General features: G+C 40.2%; 3 protein-coding genes and 1 long non-coding RNA gene across 7 annotated transcripts; 2 read left to right on the forward strand and 2 right to left on the reverse strand.

The window, feature by feature from the left end:
- Positions 1-1,283: 1,283 nt before the first annotated feature.
- LOC115746360 (acyl-CoA-binding domain-containing protein 3) lies at positions 1,284-17,420 on the reverse strand. Of its 3 annotated transcripts, none has more exons than XM_048275245.1 (6): positions 17,407-17,420; positions 3,586-4,461; positions 2,570-2,675; positions 2,399-2,490; positions 2,229-2,294; positions 1,284-1,530 (listed from the first exon to the last, which is right to left on the reverse strand). In XM_048275245.1, the coding sequence occupies exons 2-5, from the start codon at positions 4,407-4,409 to the stop codon at positions 2,234-2,236; spliced, it is 1,083 nt and encodes a 360-aa protein (XP_048131202.1). In that variant the 5' UTR covers positions 4,410-4,461; positions 17,407-17,420; the 3' UTR covers positions 1,284-1,530; positions 2,229-2,233. The 3 variants fall into 3 exon arrangements, with proteins under 3 accessions (XP_048131202.1, XP_030537946.1, XP_030537947.1); XM_030682086.2 differs by having other exon boundaries at positions 2,198-2,294; XM_030682087.2 differs by lacking the exon at positions 17,407-17,420 and having other exon boundaries at positions 3,586-4,661.
- Positions 13,953-16,968, forward strand: LOC115746362 (uncharacterized protein At2g23090-like). Its single transcript, XM_030682089.2, has 3 exons — positions 13,953-14,193; positions 14,585-14,625; positions 16,726-16,968. The coding sequence occupies exons 1-3, from the start codon at positions 14,121-14,123 to the stop codon at positions 16,843-16,845; spliced, it is 234 nt and encodes a 77-aa protein (XP_030537949.1). The 5' UTR covers positions 13,953-14,120; the 3' UTR covers positions 16,846-16,968.
- On the forward strand, positions 14,632-16,165 carry LOC115746363. The gene is made up of 2 exons (XR_004016026.1): positions 14,632-15,982; positions 16,013-16,165. It is a non-coding gene; the product is annotated as an uncharacterized LOC115746363 (long non-coding RNA).
- Positions 17,421-17,531: 111 nt separating the features above from the next.
- On the reverse strand, positions 17,532-23,936 carry LOC115746329 (casein kinase II subunit alpha-2). Of its 2 annotated transcripts, none has more exons than XM_030682053.2 (10): positions 23,717-23,936; positions 22,678-22,807; positions 21,724-21,918; positions 21,151-21,308; positions 20,226-20,316; positions 20,081-20,146; positions 19,364-19,446; positions 18,831-18,894; positions 18,638-18,706; positions 17,532-17,867 (listed from the first exon to the last, which is right to left on the reverse strand). In XM_030682053.2, the coding sequence occupies exons 1-10, from the start codon at positions 23,800-23,802 to the stop codon at positions 17,808-17,810; spliced, it is 1,002 nt and encodes a 333-aa protein (XP_030537913.1). In that variant the 5' UTR covers positions 23,803-23,936; the 3' UTR covers positions 17,532-17,807. The 2 variants fall into 2 exon arrangements, with proteins under 2 accessions (XP_030537913.1, XP_048131204.1); XM_048275247.1 differs by having other exon boundaries at positions 23,619-23,725.
- Positions 23,937-23,987: the final 51 nt, after the last annotated feature.

Here is a 23,987-nt window from a genome sequence, read left to right on the forward strand (position 1 = left end):
TTTACTGCGGATATTATGGTACGACAAACGAGATACAAACAGCAGCTAAGAAGGGATTGCCCCCAAACCCAACAGAAGAGAAAGTCAAAATCTCACACGACCAGATTTCGCATAGAAGTTACGATGGGTCTATCTATAGTTTAGTTGGCGTTGTCACGAAATTAGGAGGGGGGTCACTAACATCAAAAGATGAGCAAAGGGGGGGAATTACTAATAAAACAGAGCTTCAGTCAACAGACCACAGAAAAAGCAGATCACATCATTTCAGCCGTATATGGCAAGTCAAATAGCCAATCGAGAAAAAAAACTTAAAACAGTTGAAAGAAATCAAATGTGCGAGTCATGAGAGTGACACGGTACTTTAATAAGGAACATGGCTAGAAAATGAACTTCGATATGACGGGTTACTACAGGAGAGCGGTCACTCAAGGTTCACAGAATGCAGCTAGTGCCTCGTGCAAATTTAAATATCATGTGCCTAACGCCTGCTATCCAACTTATTGCTCTCCAACCAAAAAGAGAAGCAAAAGTATTCGCGGTGAGTCAATGATTGAACAATTTTTTAGCTACGTCACAAAGTTGAACTTTTCCAGAGTCTAAGGCAACCTATAGAGCTACGTTATAAGGCCACAGAGAAGCAGGGGAAACCCCAAAAAAACGTGAGAATATGTCTCTTAAAATCCTCCAAGATCTCGAACACAGCTTCAGGAACAAGGGAAAAAGAAGTGTGACAGGCACTCACAAACTCATGGAAGCAAATTCAAGATGCGATTCAATTTCACCAAAAGGAATGTTAACTGGCACAACGCCGATGGGTATTCTTTCACGTAACTCCAGGCATGCACGTAGTTCCAAAGTCAAAGTTCAAAAAGATGCAAAAGCAAGCAAAACAGGACAAATGTGGCAGAAGACACCACCTAATAAGGCAGAAAAATCGTGAAGTGTAGTTAAAGGAAATGTAGAATGCGTTCCTGCAGATAAGGAGAAATGAGACACGGTTCATAGGTGGCACAAGCAAAATGTTCGGTACTTTGGGTTGCTTAGGGATAAAAATCCAACTTACAACTAGCATCTTTCTATTTTTGGACCTAGGCCAACATGATGCCGCAGAAGTATTTCGTATGACCAATTGCACAAACAAAACAATAGGTCATTCGAAAAGAATCCAGAAGGACGAACCTTTTCATTTTTCAGGTAACGTGAAATCATATTCTCTTCATCATTTGGAGAATTCAGAACACGGAAAAGCTGTAAGCAGAAAGTAGATGCATACAGTTTCCCCAGCATAGAAACCCTTTTTAAGGACCGTTTTAACGAGACTCCATATCTATGTACATACCCATATACATGCTTATGTGCCACATGCGCAGCTTCTTAAACACAATCGTGGACGTCAATCTAGACAAACAATTGATAATATTAACAGAAGGAGAACCTCAAACTGTGGCTGCCGATCTATATAACTCCCAGCAAATCCAGTTTCCCTGCAGTCAAAGGACACGAACAATGTAATCCCAATCACTCTTTAACCTGAGGAAATTCAAACAACAAATTGAAAAAGAAAAGCTTATGCCAATGCTGTAAATTCTTCAGCATGACGAGACTGTTTTGACAAAAACAAGACCACCAAAGGATTGGTAGAGATTGATTATATGCACCAACGGAGTGAACATACCAGCATTTGCAATTTTTTTGCCTTCAAAACTAATAAAATGAGGTCGATCTCTCATGGCAGGTTGTTCAAGAGTTTTCACTAAAAAGATTCGTCATGGGAAGACCAAATGGTGCTTCCCTGATACTGCAGGCAAATCCTAAACTAGAGGATGAACAGACAGAACACAGATTTCCTAGACCACTAAGCCTTTCCATTAGATGCTTTTAGCTGTCTATTTGTAAATTCATGGTTGTTGTCATTGCTGTTGCAGCTCAACATATCAATCAAGCTCTCACTAAAGCACGACAGACAACGAAAGATCCCTATAAACATCATGAGCTTGACATTATAAGGCAATAACATAACTGAACAGACTTGCAAAGAATGGAAAGTTTTGAATGTTGGTAAACTTTTAGTCCATCTGAATGGACTCTTCTCCAGTCTTCTCAGAAAAGAAACATCGACAAAGATACTAACTATACATCTCAGCTCAGACCATTAAGTTTTGTGAAAAGAATTTGTATGATCAGAGGAAAAATTTGCCATTACAAAGTGCATGCATCAGCAACCATACCCTGTTCACTGATTTTCATCCTTACTGGGATCAATTTGACCAGTAACAGATGCCATTGATGGTTCCCTGCAAGAAAGATGATCATATGGGAGACAACTCGTGAACATAGTAGAATGGACCAGACATGAACATAGTAGATGATCAACTTGACCAGTATAGTCATATACTACCTTAGATTAGTGCACTTAAGCTGATCGCATGAAATAGTGCTTAAGTTACAATCCTGAGCTCCAGGCATGGCAACATCTAATTTGTTCTCATCCTGCTAAGGCCAGCACAAGTACATAGTTGATATTTGACAAAGAGTAGCAATGAAGTTTACCCTCACAAAAGAAACTTACAGTAGTTCTTGCTACTTCCCAATCTGGAATATTTTCAGCTAGAAGAGAAATGTATCGCTCCATTGCCACATCCGGGCTCATGTTCCCTAGCCTTTGCCAAGCATTCCTTGCACAACGTAAGCACTTCCCTCCATCACTCACACATAGCAGCTGTCAACCCTGTTATATACCTAGCAATCAAACTATACCGTGTAACTCGGCACAGCGCAAGCCCTAAGTTTTGTGCATGTTTGCTTTCTTGGTTTCAGTTTGAAAGGTTTCCTATGGAACGTTGAGTAACACAGTTCCTCATAATGCAGGTGCTTTTGAGGGACTTAAACTTTCTAGCCAATCAATTTTTACTTAGTATGTTTACCATCTAAGTCATCAACAATTATCTTCTTATTCAACGACGACCAGCTCCGAACTTAAGTAAGTGGCTCAAACCAGACAACTGCACGATGTGGCTGAGAGCCAGAAAACTGGAAATGCCCTCATTGTCGTCTGGTGGATTTTCACCAGTCCAAAATGGCAGGTAGAAGTACATCGATTTTGATTCGGACACCAGAAAACAAATGTTTGGATCAACAACAAGAAACTAGACAGGAGTAAACAATCATTTTATCACCTGCATTGCAAATCATAATCCTGTACCCTTGGTCAACAAAGCTTCTACTAAAACAGTTTCTTGAATTTATGTAGCTTTTCAGAAAAACAAGCACAAGAATTGCATCATCCACTCGATGAGGAAATTATCTAAATCATTAATTACTTCTCCCTTCCGTTATTTCAAAGGCTAATTGACAACCCCTTGCGTCCTTCTTTCCTTAACATTATCGGAAGTTTCAATATTCTGATTAGATGCTTTCAACTCAATCTCTGCTTCAGAGTTCAACAGTCAAATCCTTTCTTTAGTTGTAATTGCGCCTAAAGTGTAAAACAAAGGAGAACTCGATCGTTCAATTACGAAAGCCGCTAACAAAAACAAATAGATCACCACGCACGAAAGAAAGGAGAGAGTGCAGGAGCTATGGTACCACTTAGCACGGGCAGAGACCATGAGAGCCATAGGCTGCGGTTCGTGGCAAGGCCCTTCGGTGGCCACTTTGTGAAGCCCATAGAGCTGCATTTTCACATCGCCGCCGACGCTCCCCACCCGATCATCCATATTTGCAGGGTCAACATATTTCGCCGCCACTGCAAATTTCTTCTCCAACTCACTCCTCTCGATCCCCTCCCAGCCGTCGTCGTCGTCACTGTCCACCCCGAAAACCTCTGTTTCTTTATCAATTTGCTCTTGTTCATGCTCTGACTGCTCTGCTCGCGCCGTCTCCGAACATTTAGGCTCATGAGGTTGCGACTCCTCGTCTTTACCTTCAAGCAAGGGAAGGTGATCGTCTTCTTTGGCCCCGCCGGAACGACATTCGCCTTCTTTCTCTACAATCAACTCCGATGCACCGACACTCTCCTCCTCCTCCTCCTTTGACACAGCCGGCAATTCAACGGCCACGGATGATTCCGCCACCGCTTCGTCACGCTCTGCTCCAATTTCTCCGCCGCGTCGCACTGGCTCAACAGCTTCCTCCGCGGAAACAGCCCCCTCTTCAAACCGATCGACCTTACCCGCAGTTTCCTGCACGAACTCGACTCCCTTCTCGCTCTCGGAGCCCCGAGAACTCAACCTCGCTTCTTCGAACTTCACATCTTCCGCCACGGAAACGCGATCGACGCCCTTCCCGGGCTCGCTCTCGGAATCGCGAACGTCGTCGCCAGCCATGGCCACCGAGACGAGCTTGGCGACGACGAAGGAGAAAAGGACGGCGAGAACTGCCGTCGCGAACAGCTCGTGGACCCACTCCATGATCGCGAACACACACGGAGAGAAGGAAGAGACGGAGACGATGTAAGAAAAAGGGAAGGCAAAGACGAAGCGATAAGGACTGAAAAGCTGCTGGTCACGGGACTGCGTGGGTTAGGCGGAGAGAAGAAAAGGAAACGACTGCGAAAAAGCTGAAGAGAGAGAGAGAGAGAGAGAGAGAGAGAGAGAGGCAAAGGAGGAAGAAGAGGGATATTTGCAGAGCAGAGGAAAGGTATATTCTTTTGCAATTTTCTTCCCCGGCTTTCGCAACCCACCTGGGACAGGAGTTTCTCTCTCCTAGAATAATGCTAACTTCTCTTCTGCTTTGAGGAACAAGCCTGGTCGGTTTGTTTTTTCATTCCAATTTGCATTTTTAAAATGACTATTCACAAGTTTCGATAGTCAGACATTCCGACGATAAAATAATATCATTTCCAACCCAACGTTCCCTTCCAATCATTTCCAGCGCAATGTTTTACTGACATACGAAGTATCGATTTTCTGTTTTTTTTATTGTCCAAAATGCTCGTTTACATTATCTTTAATTAAGGTGATCGATTCGTGAATCGGAAAAACAAACCAATCGATCTTGAAACCGACCTGAAATCGAATCGGTCGGTTTAGGGTCCACCTAGGAATCAGTCTACTTTTTTTTCATTTTTTATTTAATGACTTTATCATAGGCACTATTTTTTTTGCATAAGACACCATAATTTAATGACTTGCTTAGTCGCAGTGCCCAACCTCCTTTTTTTTTTTTTTTTTTGCGAAAGTTCTTGATAAAAGACCGTAGTATTTTGTTTTGGACCTGTTCAAAATCGATTCTGCCCGAGAGCCAGCCTTGAAATCAATTCAAGGCCAAGAACTCGGAACTAAACCGATCAAGGCCGGTTCCCAAATTTTTCACTTGGGACTTACTTTGAACCGGCCTGTTGCTCCCGTTACTCTTCATGAATACCGTATGGAGGTTGAACTGACTTGAATGTTATATGTAATTTACTCGTGGTCTATTACATCAGGAGAGGAGGGTATGACTAATATATCCTAATTTCAGTGTAGGTAGCATCACTATTTTTTTTGTTAATAAGTGCATTAGGGCACTGAGTATCGTCTTAGGAAAAGAATTTGATTTCCCATGGTGCTAATATTAGAGCATAATGAAAAAAAAGTCAGAATATTGACGACCATAAATTGCAATCTTTTTATAAGGTAAATTGGTTACTTTTCAAGCGTCGATAAAGAAATTTGGTTGGCACTTCGTGTTTTTTTTTTGTTTGTATAGTAGCGTCGAGTATGCATGTTGTTTGGTATCATTATCATGACATCTTTAATATGAAATGAATGCCATATGTATAAAATTATAATATTACAGATAAACCCTCGTTCTTTTTTCACACGTCGCTAAAAATCGCCACACTTTTCTCGATTGCGCTTGGAAGGCGTGAGAGAGAGGAGATTAGGCATGATCAATTCTCGGAGGTCCGATTTCCACTTCGGAATTGAGAAACAGACCAAAGGGATGATTCCCTATTTTTGAAATCGGAAATCGGCCCACCTGGTCCTGAAACCAGATCGACCGATCTGGTCCGATTCTCAGGTAGGCCAATATAACCGTTCATATGTTCTTTTTTTTGTTTTGTTTTGCTTTTTATTTTATTGTGATTTGTTGTATTCTCTCTTTCCTCTTTCTTTTTCCGTTCAATGTGTTCTGTATCTACTTCTTTCTTTCCTTTCTCCGGTGACATTCTTTGTGGGCTTCTTCTGCAGACCAACCACGAATTTCCTGAAAATTGCTGGACCACACGTCACGTGCTGCGCATAGCTAAGCAAGCTTAGCCTAGCACTTAGCAGAACGAATTCGTCAGCATTTAATCTAATTTGATGGTCGAGATGCTACATTTCAAAGAAAGCAACTTAATTATGACCCCCCACCCCACCCAAAACAAAATGGAAAGCAGCTCCATAACAAGTGTATAGCCAGCCAGTCAAGCCGCAGGTCTTGGAAGAAAATGAAAGAATTTTCCCATTCAGGGCAAAAAAACAACAGAATTCAATCCGGTCCAAGTAGTCCGAGTGGGTAATTCCACTCGTGAAACCTAAAACCGAACCAAAAATTACTAATTACAAATAAAAATAGAATTTAAAATCGGATTGTTACTCTCGAGAAAATTTACTCATAATCGATAGGCCGGACGGTTTTCTATTTGGGCAACTTTTTTCTCACCTATGGTAGAAATGCTATCATCTTGAATTTCGCGTCTCTCATATCCCACCCAATTGTCGAATCATTAATTAATTACTTTTGACCTAAATTTTGAGTCCCCTGTTTTTTCTTCCCTCCTTTTCCAAGAGCTTTTAACCAAATCCTTAGCAATTTTCAATTCTTTGGAAATTTCCAATCAATTCCTTTTTTTCGTATAGAAAAATTGGAGGAGGGTTAGAGTGGGACCCGGTAACAGCTGGCAACGGCGGCCAAAGTAAAAAGCCAAGGGAAGGGCGTACGAAAAGCGGACAAACCCATCCCAATTCCCAAGTGATCCGGCGGCCGCGTGGCATTTGAGTAAAGGCCCTGTGCTTCAAAATAAGTAAAAATTCTTTTTTGATTATAAAAATTCATTTGATAACATTTGAAAATTTATACTTCTGAAAATTATTAATACAAAATATTTTATGAAAAATTATTATCGACAGTCAAAAATTTATACTTCATTTTAAAAAAAATTTAAATTTCTTTCAAGAATAATTTTTATTGGTAAAAAATATTTATTTTTTACTCCGACAATCCGAGATGGTGACTTCGCGAAATCGCGGTGGTGGCATCGGCTATCAATGGATGGCAAAGGTCAACGGTAAACCGCTGCAATGGGCGGGGTAGTCGATAGTGGTAGTCGACGTGGTGCGACGGTGGTCAACGGTCGGCGGTGGCAGGCATGAGGGGGCAACGGTGGGGGCAGCCGGTTGGAGGGGTGATGGTCGGAGATCGGCGGTAGGTGGCGATGGTCGCAGGCTGCCGGTGGAGGTTGGCGGCGGGTGGCGACGATCGGGGCTACGGTGGGTGGCGGTCGGCAAATGTCTACTGTGGGTGGCGGCAGGCAATGGTCGGCGGTTGGCAAATAGTCATGGACGGCGATAGGCAGTGGGTGACGGTGGGCTAGGGGTGCGGAGGTCAACGGTGGTTGGCAACGGTAGAGGTCGGCGACGGGCATGGTCGAAAAGAGGGTTAGGCGAGAAGCACTTCTTGAGTTGCGAAGCAATTTTTTTTAACTTCTCATATTAGGAGAAAAATAACTTCGAAATTGAAAATTCACTTCAGTAGTAAAAAATTTTACCAAACGAAGTTTTGCTTCATAAGTTATATTACCAAACCGATTTCTGTTCCAAAAGTACTTTTAGAGCAAAAATTCACTTCTAGAAATGTTACTATGCATACCCTAACTTTCCCACCCGAGCAAGTTCCACGACTAAAGGAAATAGAGAATAAAAAAAATAAAAAATAAATTATGTTTATTAGAAGTTCTAAAACTTGTCACCAAAGTGCAATTGAGTTCTAAAACTTTCATAAAGTGTAATCAAGTCCTAAAATTTGTCAAATTGATGCAATTGAGTCCTTCCATTAACTTCGACAGATTCGGCTAACTGAAAATGCTAACGTGGTATTTTTTAGTATTTTCTATCTCCTACATGTTGCTAATGTGGCTAAAACAGAAAGATAAATATTAATTAAATTAAATCTTAAAAAAAACAAAGAAGCAAAACTAGCGAGTGCCCCTATTGGCCCTCTCAACGCCGCCCCCCACCGGTGCCAGGCCTTGCCCGGATGGAGTCGAGGGCCAATGCTGGGGGGTCGCCTCGTTAACCCAACCTAGCCAATGGTGGCCCTCGGCTTGGTCGGGGCCGGGGTTCGTGACCCCAATCGACCTTCGTTGCTTTTGCCTCTTTTTTATTTAGTTTTTTTTAAAATTTAATTTAAGTAATATTTATATAAAAAATATATTTTAACCAAAACGATGTTGTTTGGATTTATATTTCTTGTTTTAGTCACGTCGGTGCCACGTAAGAGAGAGAAGGTAATAAAAAAAATAACACGTCAACATTTTTCATTAGCCAAATTGGACGGAATAATGGAAGGACTCGATTGTACTAATTTGACAAATTTTAGGACTTAATTGTACTTTTCGAATGTTTTAGGACTCAATTATAATTTGGTGTCAAGTTTTAGGACTTGTAGTGAATATATCCCTTAAAAAATTATCCACATCACACGAGTGATTTTCGAGCACAATTGATCAAATGGGCTTAATTGCTAAAATATGAAAAAAATTTAGAATTGAATAGATAAAGATTTGATAAATTAAAAAATTTGGATAATTTTTCCTCCGATTAGTTAAGAGAACTCTTTTCCATAGGCCACATGGATCTCCCTTTTTCCTTCACATAGGCAAATTCAATACGACAATGCTGAGGCATTGCACGGTCCATTTCCTACTATCGTTGGTACGTGCGGACGCGCCACCTCATGTTTGGTGACTTTTTCAAGGGAATCTGATGATGCCCACATATTTTGAAAGTCCACCATAACCCATCGGACTCTCTCAAAAATCCAAACCAAACCGAACAAGACGGGTCGATGTTGTCACCGACCCGAAACATGACCCTAGATGTACTTGAAGCAAAGAACCGATTCGGGTCTTTCTTTTTTCCTTTCCTTTTTTTTTTTAGATAGAGGTTTGTGTAAAGATTGATCGATTGAGGTACATCTCAGGTCCGTTGGAATCTATTACTAAATGATATGGATCTTGCTTCCTCATAAGGCCAACCAATTGAATATGTTTGGACAAACTTGACAACATCTTCCCGACTAGAAAGTCTGACGAAATCACAAACAATACGATTAATATGATCGCAAATCAAATCCTTGCTTCCTACGAAAATTCCTTCCTTAGACTAGTCACTCAAGCTTCCACAAAGAAAGGAATGCATACCAAAACATAGCTCGTCGATTTTCTAAGGCTCACGCTTTTTTACCCCATTTTTTTTTATGCAAGCATCTCCTACCGCTTTAAAATGATTTCGTTCTCTCTTGTCGGTCCCTCTATTGATTTAATTTTTTTTTTTATGATTTTATCTTCTTCTTTTTTGGTTTTAATTTTAGTAAAATACAAAATTCTTGTATATCTCCAAAAACAATTTTTCATCCTAGCCGCTTCTTGTACATCCATTATATTTCAATGCTTCCTTCATGCTTGTCTTCTTTTGAACTTATTCTCCATTATCCACTTACATGAGAATTTAACCATCTGTAATAATCTGAGCAAGCACTAATCATACATCGGATTTTAGAAATGTTAATTTTATTTACACATTGTTTCCTTTATTTCCCCTAGATTCTCCTCATGATCATGAATTTTTACTTCAATTTATAGTGCAAATTTGTAATAAAAAAAATTATGCAAAGAGTACATATTACGGTAGGTGTATGCACTACACACAATTTAATATCTTTCATTATGATATTAGATTTACCAAATAAAATGAAAACTTAGCAGCTAATAAACACGTACTATAATATAATGCAATGATTAGACCCAAAAAAGAATAATGTAATGTGATGACACAAATTAAAGTTACAATTAAACCAATTGTATTCGTTAAACTTATTAGATGATTCTTTTTACTCTTACTTAGGGCTTAGGCTAAGGTTAGAATACTTTTTTCCTATTACAAAATAATAATAAAAAGAAATATACAACTAATTAACACAATAACTGGTTGGATATCTGAAATGTGATTTTTTATTATTATTAAAAGTGGGACATCAGTTTCGTCCCAAATGTAAAAAGAAGAAGAAGAAGAAGAAGAAACCAAACAAAAAAGAAGATTAGAAATGCAGGAAATAATCTTAAATCAAGAGTGAACCCCATTTGACTTTAGCCTTCATTGTGTGTTGGTAAAACTGTAATCGAAATTTTTTAAGTTTCAAAAACATGCTAAAGCGGGACTCAAGGTAATGAGAACGGTTAATGGTAGTTTTGTCTTTTAGTAAAATTGAAACCAAACAAAAAGAAGAAGAAGAAAAAGTAGGAAATAATCTTAACTTAATAGCAAGACCCATGAAGATAATGTGGTCAATATAAGGTGATAGACCTATAATAAAAATTGGTCGGATTGACAGAATTGATATAAATGTAAAATATTTAGGACTGAATTAACACGATTGTAATAAATTTTGGTCTTTTTAGTAATTTTTCTCAATACAATAAAGAAGTTGGAGACATCATGCCTTTTTTTTTTTTTTCGCCCTTTCCTCGTGGCATTAAGATAATCGCACGTTTTTTTTTTGTCCGATAAGATAATCGCACGTTTGATTACAAGAGGAATTCACATTTGCCGGCTCGAGTTTCCTTGGCACCTTTTTGTTGACTTGCGGACAGTTTTCGTGCTTATCCCGTTCGTGAGGATCGTGATCCTTGATGACTCGCAAAGGGGTCAATCCCGGCTGACGAGGAACAACTAACCAGGCAGGCACTATAAATCTAGCCCAAAAAATAAACAAAATGAGTACATCAGAAATTTCGTAACTGATATGCTTCGGGCAACTAACTTTTATGGTACAATCAAGTCATTAAAGTTATCGACATAGGGCACTAAGTCCTTTCACCAACGAAGTATGATTTGAGTAGCGAAAAATATCGGTGATCAAGTAAGTGGGAGAGCAGTCAAAACCATGTCAAGATATCACGCATGATGACTCTATTTCTTGGATGCAAATAAGCACCGGTAAGCGCACAACACCTAATACAAACTAAGTCGCGAATTGGTTTGGCGATGTATACTAGCGAAGGAGGCATGCGGATACGTATGCGCAAGAAGACGAGTATGTTTGTTGCACGAAGGTAGAGATGTTGAGGAGAGCTTCCCCATAAATATTTGATCAAAACAAATGTTTGTTTGCTTTTTCTCCACCAAGCACGGAAGTTTAAGGATACTGTAGGTGGGTGGCTACCTAAAGAAACTCCGATTCGACCTTCCTGCCGGCTTGGAGGCATCTAACTGTTTGATTGTTTGGTTTTTGGTGTATTTTCGCAAAACAACTTCGATGTAAGAAAAGGAAGTGTTGGGATTGTCCCAAATCGATGGTGGAAGAGGCTAGTGGGTCGATTTATAAGTGTGAGAGAAAACTTAAGTTAACTTTTAGGATGAGAGAAGCCTAAGATCGCCCAATAAACCTCGGGTGAGGCAACTATGGCCATCAACAAGCCCCGTGTGAACGTTAACTAGGCGAGCATCGACGAGCCTCGCATGACCATCGGCAACCATCGACGTTTTGTATCTATACACAAGTTTTGTCTCCTTTTTAAAAGGGATTAACAAGATTCGAGATGCATCAAATTGAACGTTGCCACTAATAGATGGTGAAATCTGTTATTTTGCTAATTGTTGAGAGAGAGAGAGAGAGAGAGCTGCGTTAAGAATGCGAAGTGATAATGGACAAAACGGGAGAACTGCACTATAATAAATTAATGACGATGACGACTCAACGCCTCGTATTGGAAAGAGATGGACCTGACACGTAATGCGCCATGATTTCCTCGTGCTAGTGCTGAGGAGGAGTGGGGGACATGGAAGATGTCGAGAAATTGCCAAAAGCGACGACGCAACAAAGATTGGGACAACGTGCGAAAGCTACCCCGTTGTTAAACGCCATTACCTCGGACCAGCCATGTGCTTGTCGTGGGTAAAGGTCATCAATCGGGAGTCGTGCGCATTTGCCATGTTGGTTAACCAGCTAGCGTGACCACGTGATTGTAGAAGTTCAGTTTTGTACACATAAAAGGGCATAAGGAAGACCCAGATAGTGAGCTCGCCGCCGGGCGATACATGTCCCCGCCCTCCGTCGCTCCTCATCCGCGTCGAGTCATCATAACAGAAGCCGAGTGCACACGCGCGACCCATCCCATCACTTTGATGAAGTGAAACTCCACACGAGATTCGCTCGATCGAGGGATCACGTGGACCGGCCCGTGTTGTTAAAGTTGCCTCCGTGGCTTGCTTGGGGGCCGTAGAGCTGAACTTGAACCACGCACACGAAGGAGTTTAGGAGGAGTGAGAGATTGGGCCGGTTCGCCCTTTTAGAAGTTTCCGAGCCTGTTCAGAGCCCAAAGTTCGAAACAAGCCATCGACCCAAAAGATTCATGTCTATGTCACGTCGAAGTCTTCGATGTTGGTGGGAATCATGAATTTATTGGGACAGCTATGTCAAAAGATGCAGCAATCATTGTGTCAAATGGCCTCACGAGTAAGTCAGCAAAGTAGCAACAATCTTGAATGTTCCTGACTCCCAAGTGGAAATCAACGTGGGAGTTCATTTAACACAATTTCGGTGGAGGCGGCCTTCGCAGCTGGGACCCGTTTAGGGCTCAAATGAAGCTTGTTGAAACTGAACATCTCTTTGAGAGCTTCTTCTTATTTTCAAATGGCAAGGGTTTGTCTGTCCTGTGCTCCCCAAAAAAACATAAAAGACGAAAGAGAAAATGTTCCACGGGTTACTGTCTGAGAAGCCGCAATGTCTGACCACCTTCTCCTCCCTTCCTTCAATGGGGCCCCACCTTTGTATTATACCAAGCCCTATGGGCCCCACACTTGGGGGCATGCTACCGCCAGCCACCAGCCACCAGCTACCAGCTACCATCCATTTCAATGGGTGAGGTCCACCTGTGAGTTGTTTCTCGGCACTTTCAGTGGTTCCTGTTCTCCCGCTCCGAGAGCATATCCGGTGGGCTGCTCAGTTCTTATCACTATCTCTCTAAAGATGACCGGCCGGTTCAGTGGTGCAATCAAGAGCATTAATGCATGGTTTTGTGAAAAATATTAGATGTTGCGAGTCAACACGTAAATAAAAAAGAATTAGCCCATTTCGATAGTGTATTGCTATGATTGTCTTAAAGAATATCATAAAATCAAAAGAATCGATTCTTGGGAAAAGAATCGAGAAAACACAAATGAAAAATATACGACACAAGATAAAGATAGTAACCAAGGTAGTGATGCTACCAAAGACTTAATTTACGTGTATATGTTGAGCAAGCCGTGCTAAGATGAGTAATAAAGAATCTATTCACTTGATGTCTTTATACAAATATGACAGTACTAATGAAAAAATCAATTTCATCTCGGTCATGATGTCGAAGTCTAGACATCCAGAAGTCCGCAGGAAGCCCCCGGCGAATGAATTGATGAAGTACTTGTAAGAGAGGATTAAGACGATGAGCGGATGAAATGTCATATGGCAATTCTTAGGGAGATAATCAAAGATACGGGCCAATGATGGCTTGCCACATGTCACATGCCATACGTTGGGTAAGAGAAATTTTAAGACCGACAGTCTTGTTAGCGGATGCTTTGTTAAAATCTATTTTGATTAAAGAGATGTAACGTGTGAAGCTAAATGTAATTTTGAGGTTATCAGAAAAGGGCAAAAAGGGAAATGTGTTGCAGCACAAGACCGTGTCGAAGCAAACAAACGCGAGTATAAAGCCCCCACTCTTGGAAATTTCCTCGGCCACTGGGGCGAGCGAGCCGTGTCTCTTTTGTCCTGTAGTGACTGTGCCTTCTCTTCCGGTTTTCGTATTGACAAGGCGTGATCTGCGTTGTGATCACGTCTCCGTGTCTTGATCGTTTCGCTGTTTCGATCGAAGCAAGAAGGGAGCGGCGAGAATGGGCGGAGGCAACGGCCAGAAAGCTAAGATGGCTCGCGAGAGGAACATGGAGAAGCAAAAGGGCGCTCGAGGTTCTCTCTCTCTCTCTCTCCCCTCTGGAATTTTTTTTTGAGAGATTATAGATCTCGGATCGATCTTTAGTTTCTCCTTTAAGCTTATGTAATCGGAAACTATTCGAGAAGATGACATCCCAGCTTACTGGCTGCGAGGTGAACCTTTGCTTGTTGGGTCAGTCTTTAGCTCCTTATTGAAGATGGGAGGCTAAGAAAAGTTGCAATTTTGATGTCCTTTTTCGTTGCTTTATTGATAAACTCTGCTCTATTTTTTTTCCTGATTTTAGTTCGGACACTGATAATGTAATGTAATTTGAAAGGAAATAGCCCTAAAATGCCTGTAATTCAAGTTCTCTTTTTTTGGCCCCTCATTTTGTTATTTTTGTTGTGTGTGTATATATAATTACAGGAAGTCAGCTTGAGTCAAACAAGAAAGCCATGAATATCCAGGTACCACTGTTTGTTTATCCTAGTTATTAAGTTGATTTTGAGTTTGCACGAGTCGTATACTTCTTCTGGCCCGTGCGAGAGCATGGATTTGATGCAGCCATTGCTGCTTTTTATGCATTTAAGTTTGTATGGGAACTCCTTTGCTGTTAAGTTGATTTTTTTTTCTGTTCCCGGGTGCTTGGCTGAGGCAAGTGAGTAGGATTTGGGTTATAGCTTAGCTCAATGGGAATGGTTTTTACTTTTTAGTCCTGATGCACTGTCGTCTCTTCAAGATTGGGGTGGTTGTGTGTACTGTGTAGGTAGCTCAGAATTCTTTTGCTCTTGTTGGATATCCCGCCAAAAACCCAACTCATTACTTCTGAAGTCCTGTTTGGAGGGAACGAGTAACTGGGACAAGAAAGGTGGAATATACAAATAGAAGCATGAAAAAGAAATAGGAAATGCCACGTCTGGGTAATTACTTTTTTTTTATTCCGGAACAAATAGATTATTTATTGGAATTTCACGTTATGCAAATTGGTGATTATGCTCTAAATGGAATATGAAGAGATCTTGTAAGATCCTTGAGAGTTCAGACTAGTGGGAGCATTGTTATCGGGTGAAAGAGTTTCACCAAATACTAATTTGCATATGAGTAATTCTATAGTTTTAGGATTAAAATTGTGGTTTATGAGACCATTGGTAGAAGTTGTCTCAATTTGATAAGTAGGAGCAAGGAAAAAAAATGATAGAATAAGCGTTGGAGTCAAAGAAAATTAACGAAGTCAGGGTATTAGTAGATATTTCGTGTGAACCTTAAAGCAAACGAGTTCATTAAGTTGAATCAAGCTATTTATGTTAGCTAAAGAGTATACGAAGGTGTACACTAAAGATGCTCACGGGAAACAATCAACATGCACTCTAATACCAATGTCGGAGTGAGCAGAACTGTACCTTTTCTTGTGTCCCACAATTGAGATTATTAGGCAACGCACTTGTTACAGTGGAGGTCAAAAATTCAAAAGTTGCTACACTTTCCTCAGCAGTTAGCAGAATTTTTTTCTCCCAGGAATACCGATTAGCAGAATCTGCCCTTTAACTTGCCATGGTTGTAGTTCCTTGTTCTGTTCCTTTTTTCTGTCACATTAGGTGGTGTAAGGGTGACAGTGTCATGAATCGTTTTCGAGCATCTCTACAACCATATTGTTGGATTTTTGTTGCTCTAGTGGTGGATCATGCTTTTCTATTGAGTAGAACGGCATAAGTTAGATTAGAATGGGGGTTTGCTATATTGAGAGGTTGTTCCGTACAACTTTCTGCAACAGTTTCAGCTGTAAAAAGGATGCTGCAGATTTTGAGGTGCTTGCAGCTTTTAAAGGTGTTTGGCGAACACCTGAAAAAGCTATAGTAACTTACAACAGTTTACAAGAAGCTGCCTCAAACCAGCTTCGAAGTGATGCAGCTTTAAAATGTATCATCAAACATATTGCTTACAATATTTCACAGGGAGGGAGGGAGGGAGATTGCAATGTGGTATCACTTATATGAAATATGATGCTGATACGTGGGAAGAATGTATTGGTTATGTGTGTTTTCAAGTGTTTTCCAAGTCTAAAGTAAATCTCTCTGATATTTGAACGCTCATGTATAGCTTTTGGTTGATGCATTATGGATCACGATCTACAAGTGATATGTAGGTGAAGAACATTATGGTGCTTGACCTGTATATTTTTGTCACACTCAGCGTCAGGGCTTTGCGAAGCCCTTTAGTAGTCAACATATTAATCGTTCATGGTAGTCTGTGTTCTTTAAGATCATCTTTCTGTTCTGTTTCATCCTGTTTTTTACTCTTTCATTTGGCGTCGCATTTTCATGTAGATACCTCTTTTCCCAATAGTTAGTGGACGGTCATGTAGATACCTCTTTTCCCAATAGTTAGTGGACGGCCAGTTTTTTTTTTTCATCCCAAATCATACCGTAAACTTCATTCTCTTCATTTGTGGTTTAATTGCGTGTATCGTGAGTTAAGTTCGGTATCCATCATGATCATGATTTAGCCATGAAAATACAAGCTCGAGGTCCTTCCTCTCGCTTTTAATGCAAATGTTCTTGTCATCGCAGTGCAAGGTTTGCATGCAGACTTTCATTTGCACTACAACAGAGGTGAAATGCAGAGAACACGCAGAGGCAAAACATCCTAAGTCGGATTTGTATGCATGTTTTCCTCATCTGAAGAAATGACATCAACCGATGACAGCGGACAATGGTTCTACGAACTTGCCATGTTCTTGTCGTGATTATGTTCAAGTTTGGAGCTTGTGTGTTACAAAGTATATGCCAATAAAAAATCCGCCGCCTTTGTTACATTCAATTGTGTCTAAGTTAAAGTTTGTATTACAGTAGCCACAAAGGAAACTTATTCCAGCTGATGACCTGCTTGTTCTAAATCTAGTTAGGCAAAAGTTTAGCCTCCTGCAGGGGTAGTATGCTTATCTTCCTTCCATTCCTTGACTCCCTAATATGAAGCTCATCGCTTCACCTCTAGCAGAATTTTGAAATCAAGTTAGGTTATCAGCCTCCCAAGCAATACCGATTTCCTCTTGTGAAGCGGAATAAGAGGATTTAGGAGGAGATTTGTTTGTTCGTTGTAACCTATGGAAGAAGCATCCATCTCCTACCATCTGGAATAGGATACGATAGAAGATAGACCAGCAGGTTTCTGCTTAATCTCGCCGATGTCCACATCCACTTCAATTAAGCACCTCGTCTCGCGGTTTCAATCTGAATCGTGATGCTTGGAAAAAAAAAGAAGGGATGGATACCAAAGCACCGATGATCCGTGTATAACCAAGTTCCACAACTAAGGCTGACCAGAGTCTCATGGCAAACAATCGGGACTGCATATAGACGCCAAGTCAATGGCAAAATCAGGAGAAAAATCGTCCAAGCAGTGTTTTATAGCACACAAATCAGGATAACCCAAAAATCAGCGTTAGCCGTACATTCAGTCATGTCCAAACTAAATTACCACGGTCGTAAAATTCAAGGCACATTCTGTGGCCCCAGTTCAAGAACTGGAAATACTAAAATCAATTTATGGGGCAAAATTTGAAGCTATTCCTGGTCATAAAGATTCGAGGAAGACCCAAGGAAGCAGCCTGAACTAGAATAGAGTACCACAGTTGATGACACTCCCGGAGCGGTTATTGCGTCCTCATCCTGCTGTTCTCTGCAGATCTTACTTGGGCGAAGTACGGATGAGCCTGAAAAAGATGAACGTGTTGACATAAGCTACTCTTCCAAACAATAAGAATGCATAGGACTTCATGACCGACATCGCAAAGTGACGGCCAACATACGCAATGTCGCATATAAACAGTATTGGAAGTTAACCTGCTCACACCTTGTTCATTTAAACTGTTCGTGGCAAAGTCGCATATTAGACAAAAAGATATAGCTCGAAACAAGACAATTTGAGCTAGCATATATCTCACATCCAATGATTTGAGAGCATAAGAAAGGGGCAACGAGATAAACAGGGGAACTATTCTTATCCTCCAGTTTTATTTTTCCTTGTTTCACTATCTCGTATTCTTGAAATGCCAAGAATTGAAAAGAACTAGTAGTGACTCATACAAATTTGAGAATCTTATCCACGAAAACACAGCAACATTCTGGGGGACAGCAGAGCATGAAACTCTTCTTCTATACACTTCTAAATACTGGCATAACCATTTTCTCTGAGTTTACCCATAGACAATAAAGAGTTACTTTGACTGAGGAAGCCATAGTTGACTATAGAGTTAGAGGAACAGTACCTATATCACAACATTAGAAGGGACTCAAGATACACTACTCTATATGATCCTAATAATGAAGTCTTCACGTGATTATCACAAAGCAATGAAAGATACACAGAGGCTTCCTATTAGGTCCATGGTCCAAGAGGGACTGAATTTGTTAATGGCAATATATTAGGAACAGACGAAATGATAAGCGATAGCACAAGGGGCAGTTTCACCCATAAACATACCATGGCTTCTCTTGCCGTAACCCTGTCCTGATGGTCGTACCGGAGGAGCTTGTCAAGAAAATCAATTGCCTGAACATATCATGGGATCAAGATTGAATAATTAATAGAGGCATAGAACAAGGAATACCAAGGAAGCTAATAAAAAATCCTTTTGCAGGTTTTCCAAAAAACAATATGATGACAGAAAATTAACCTCTGGAGATACAAGATGCTGATTATCAGCATTAATGAATCTGGACCACGGTTTCCGGCTGTGCCTGCAATCACCAATTTAATGGGTAAAGGTGCCACAAGTAGAATAAAGTTCTTAAACATACTGTTCTGCTGGAATTGGAAAGCACAGTGCCATTAACAACTTCTTGAAATGCGCTGAAGTTTCAGTTCAGACTTCGGTTTTCTAGAGAGCCTAATTTGAGTACATGCAAATTATCAGAGGATATAACCGTATCTCTGACATCCTTCCCACCAATGTAACCGACACTTTTCAGATGGTTGCAGCCTCCATTTATTCAGGAAGCACCATCATCCAAAAACTGAGTTAAGCACTGAGTTTTTTATAGCCCTGTCCTCAAAGAGGGAGGATCTAGTTAGACCTATCTGCAAGTGGCAATCACTCTGAACAACTTGCCCCAACTCTACCCACCAAAAGGCCGTAGCTGACTAAACATATGCGAGATAGGATGATTAGCTAGCATTTTAAGGAGTAAAAGAACAGAACACAGGAACCTTCCAACAAGAGCTTCTAGCTGTGGATCGAGCTCCAAATGGTATTTGCTCAGATATGCATTTAATTCATCTGTTCCAAGAACCTGCGGTGCAGTGCATATGCGACACAGACAGTTAGAAGGAAATCTTGAATACTAGTTTTAGAAGGCAAATACACTGCCACACTGAGATTATAGATGGTATGATCATCACTCAAACCACAGTCCACTGCAATACATTATGTCATTCTATCAGCTGATATAGATAAAATATCTTGATGCAACTGTGCTTGTACAACTAAAATTCAGATGGAATTGCACTTTAACATTCTTCCATATCAGCAGCAACAGCAAGCATTTCAGATGACAAGAAAATTCCATTTTGCCCATTGAAAAGGGGTCAAAATTTGAATCTGCGAATTTGTTGAAGATTGCACAAGAAGTGGTTTTAATATGCTCAATGATGTAATCAGGAGCTATAATCATTAAGGCCATATCCTACTAATCTAACCCAAAGAACAAAGAAAAGTTGAACTATACATCAGGGTCCATGCCTGGAAGCATGACCACAAAATCACGTCAGAAGTTAGGACAACAAAGATTACCGCTTTTACCAATATGGCAACATGTTTTTTTTTCCTAATTCCAAAAGCTTCTCAGTAGCCAACTCCCCAAGTGTAACTACCCCACCAAACACATTCCAATTTAAATAATATTGGCGACATAGATTCCACATTACCTTGGCAATTTTGACAAGCTGGTCATGGTTGTCATGGCCATAAAAGAACGGCTCCTTCCGAAATATCTGCAAGGATGTTTGAACACGTCAACATTTGTTAAAAGAAATACTTTAAATTCAATTAAAATTGTCAGTAATATCGTACCATTCCTGCAAACATACACCCAAGGCTCCACATGTCCAAGGAATAATCATAGTCCTGGAGGTCAACAAGCAACTCCGGACCCTTAAAATATCTGAAAGACCATATTACTTAATTTTGTGCAGAGAGAACACCATAGCAAAGGAATTCTCATAATACAACAGTAAGTACAATGATATATCAAGTAGAGCCTCTGAACCAGGTTCATCCGAGACACCAATAGGGGCATATTCATATACTCTAAACTATCACCACATATCTGACATTGTTGAGCAGAATTCAGGTTCAATAGTTAATATCTTCCGTAAAAGTCTTGGTACACTAACTGGATTATCCAAAACACAAAAAACAAGAAAAAGTACAAACAAAATGCATGAGCCAGATAATTGACTAATCAACAGTCTTCTGATAATTGATAAGGTTGATTATTAACCCTCAGAAAGAGCGCTTTCAAGTTGAACAAAAAGCAAGCTCCCTTAAAATCCTTAAATTGCCTTCATGGAGCCAGTTACAACCCATAAAGTCGCCAAGATTGCTAGAGATGAACAGCATACCGGTCGTTAAGGAAGTGACTCACAGAACACCAAACAAATACACATGGCTCCAACTTATACGGAATAATTATATTCTTCAAGAGGGTAATGGGAGGGAGGGCAGGAAATCAGTAGGCAATCAATTGATCACCATTAACTCCTTGACAAGAGGATCATTTCTCAAGGGAAACGCACCAGCTTGTGCCTCTAAAAACTAAAATAAACGAAAGTTTCAGTTCATCTTATCATAGCAATAAAATTGTAATTGCTGATGTTACTATGGACAGTGGAACGTAACACGATCAGTCAATCTTTACTTTACATTCTTCGGAAGAAGTTATATAAGGTCCAACAAAATCAAATGTGCATGAGTTTATGGAATCCATAAACCTTACCTTGAAGCTACACGGACGTTGTATTCTTTACCAGGATGGTAGAATTCAGCAAGTCCCCAATCAATCAAACGGAGCTTCCTTAATTCATGGTCAATCATAACATTGTGCGGCTTGACGTCTCGATGCATTATGCCTTGTGAATGGCAGTAATCTAATGCCTGAAGTTACAAAGATGCCTGAGTATTTAATGCACACAGACAAAGTACTTTAATCTATGAATACTACGGCATGTTTGTTTAGAATTAAGTCTAAGCAAAATGTACTTTTTTTGCTTTTCCGCCAAAATTTAGAATGTTAACAAAGTTTCAAAAAAATATGAACACAATATATGTGAATCTATGTGTCAATATATATATATATATATATATATATATATATATATATATATATATCGTGGATGTTCAACTGCTTGGGATTAAATAAAGTTAAGTTGCGTATGTCGCAAGATTTGGATTCCTCGAAAAGTAAATAGTAAAGATCTATTCAAATACACGATATTTTCATACGAGATGTATTCCTAGTAAAAGAGACACAAAGCCAAGATGTTGATGCATCACTGAATAAGTACTGTACCTTAAGAAGCTCATATATGTAGTATCGTATGTCATAATCTGTTAGAGTGGGGTACAAAACTTTAAAATCTGTACTGTTCACATATTCAAAAATCAAGCTAGGGGTTTTCGAGTGCTGATCTCTGACGATATCAAGCAGCTTCACAACATTAGGGCCACCACAGAGATTCTGCAGTATTTTTATTTCTCTCTTGATCTGCAGATATACAGACATACTGCCATATTAGAGCACAAGATGATTGCAGCAAATGCTAAAATGGCTACCTAAAGTAAACAAATTCAACAATGAGAAACCAAGGAAAGTAGACTCATGAATCATACAAAAGGTAAAAATTAAATACAAGAAAGAGAAAGGACTCAGAAATCAATGAAGTATATCTCTATTGTTAATCGATTGTCTTTTATAGCAGTCAGATACGGGAAATTAATAAATCACACGTATGTTTACAACTCAACGACCACGCTGACATCAAATTATAAAGTCACTACTGCCTAGGTAGTCTTACAGGCAGCAAGACAGGGATCCGAAATTTCGCAGCATCGTTAAATGCCAGGCGTGGAAAATACTTTAAAGGCTGATATGATGCAACCAATCAAGAGAACATCAATGAATAAATGCTTCAAAGTACGTTCAGAAATCTATTTGTAGAATTTGAATCGCTCTGCAGATAGGACCTGCAGACAGGATGTCAACATCTGTATGGAAAGGCGATTACTAACATATCTTATACATCAATCCTGTGCAGTGGAAGCACGATCAATGGTACCCTATTTATGACGAGACACCTGCCAAATTCATGGTTCAAACTCCACAAATTCAAACGCAAGCTCAAAGTATTACATCAACTATACAGAAAAGCATGTTTTAGAGAATGACCAACAAAGCATTCATCTGGCAACATAAATATCCTTATTGCTACGAAATCCAAGTGGAAGGAGTAATTGCAAGAGTTACCTTCTTTTTCTTAACAGGCTTGAGGATCTTGATGACGCATCTTTCATTATTGGTGACATTAACACCTTCGAAAACCTCACTATATTTTCCTCTCCCAATTTTTCTAACTACCTCATAGTCATCTTGATCTCTGGCCATGGAGACAAAGAAGAACAAGAAACCTTAATTATAGACTGTTCAAATTTTGCCACAAAGTCAAAAACATTGAAAACACGCTTCAACGTCACCAGTTATAGAAGACAACATATTCGTAAAGAGAACAGCACAACAAAAGCCAGATTTCTCATCCATTGTAACCCAGGAATAGCTGAAGACACCTAAGAGTCAGAATAATCCACCTTGTAAAAGATACTTAAATCTAAGAGAACTCCATTGAATCGATGACATAGAAGGGACACTTAATTAAGCCAAGAAAAAAAAAAAACTTCGGAGCAAGCATTAACAAAAGACACATCACTGTCGCATCACGCCTCGCTATAACTTCATCAGTCTTACAACATCCACCTTTTGACTATCATCAAACCATTCAGCACGCATAGTAGAAAAAACTTCAGCTGAACCAGATCATCGAACATTAAGGTGCAAAATTGATCCGCTCAAGCTCTGTCTCGGCGCGACTAGCTTCGTCAAGCTAAAACGCTACACAACCAAATCCTCATTACGCATCCTCCAGCTAAATTTCACGGCATGCGTCGACATCAAGACGACAACAACCTCGCTGCCAACCATTCGCATCTCTAAGGGACGATATTAACAACCGAAGAGGATCATAATGACCGCACATTCTCTTCGCCGCACACACATGAACAAATTCAGCAAAGCCCAGACCAAGCAGCGGGAGCAAAACACACCGAAACACAGCACCCAACCCTAACGCAACCCCCAAAAAAGTGAAGAAGAAAAAAAAAGAGAAACCCATCGCGAAAGCCAAGAGCTTGAGCTGAAACCCACAAGCATCACAATCGAAACGCGTCTCGGCGAGGCGCCATCGACCAAACGAAAGAAGATATAGCAAGGAACACAGATCGGGGGATTTTACCCCCATTGAACGGTGAGAGCCTCGTAATCCCAGTAATCCCTGGGGCGATGCACATTAACGTCGGCGTAGACTCGGGCCCTCGACATCGCAACCTCAGAATTTGGAAGGAAAAATCCTCAGTTGACGAGAGATCAGGACTCGCGGATTGTTGCCCGAACCTATAGCGAGTTGCGCGAGCGACGCCGAAAGATTCCGAAAACTTGCTTTCTTGATAAAAAAAACAAAAAACAAAACAAAATTTAAAAATTTGATGAATCTATCGATCCGTGTG

This window comes from Rhodamnia argentea, chromosome 2 (assembly GCF_020921035.1).
Source record: "Rhodamnia argentea isolate NSW1041297 chromosome 2, ASM2092103v1, whole genome shotgun sequence".
In the NCBI taxonomy this organism is placed as follows: domain Eukaryota; kingdom Viridiplantae; phylum Streptophyta; class Magnoliopsida; order Myrtales; family Myrtaceae; genus Rhodamnia; species Rhodamnia argentea.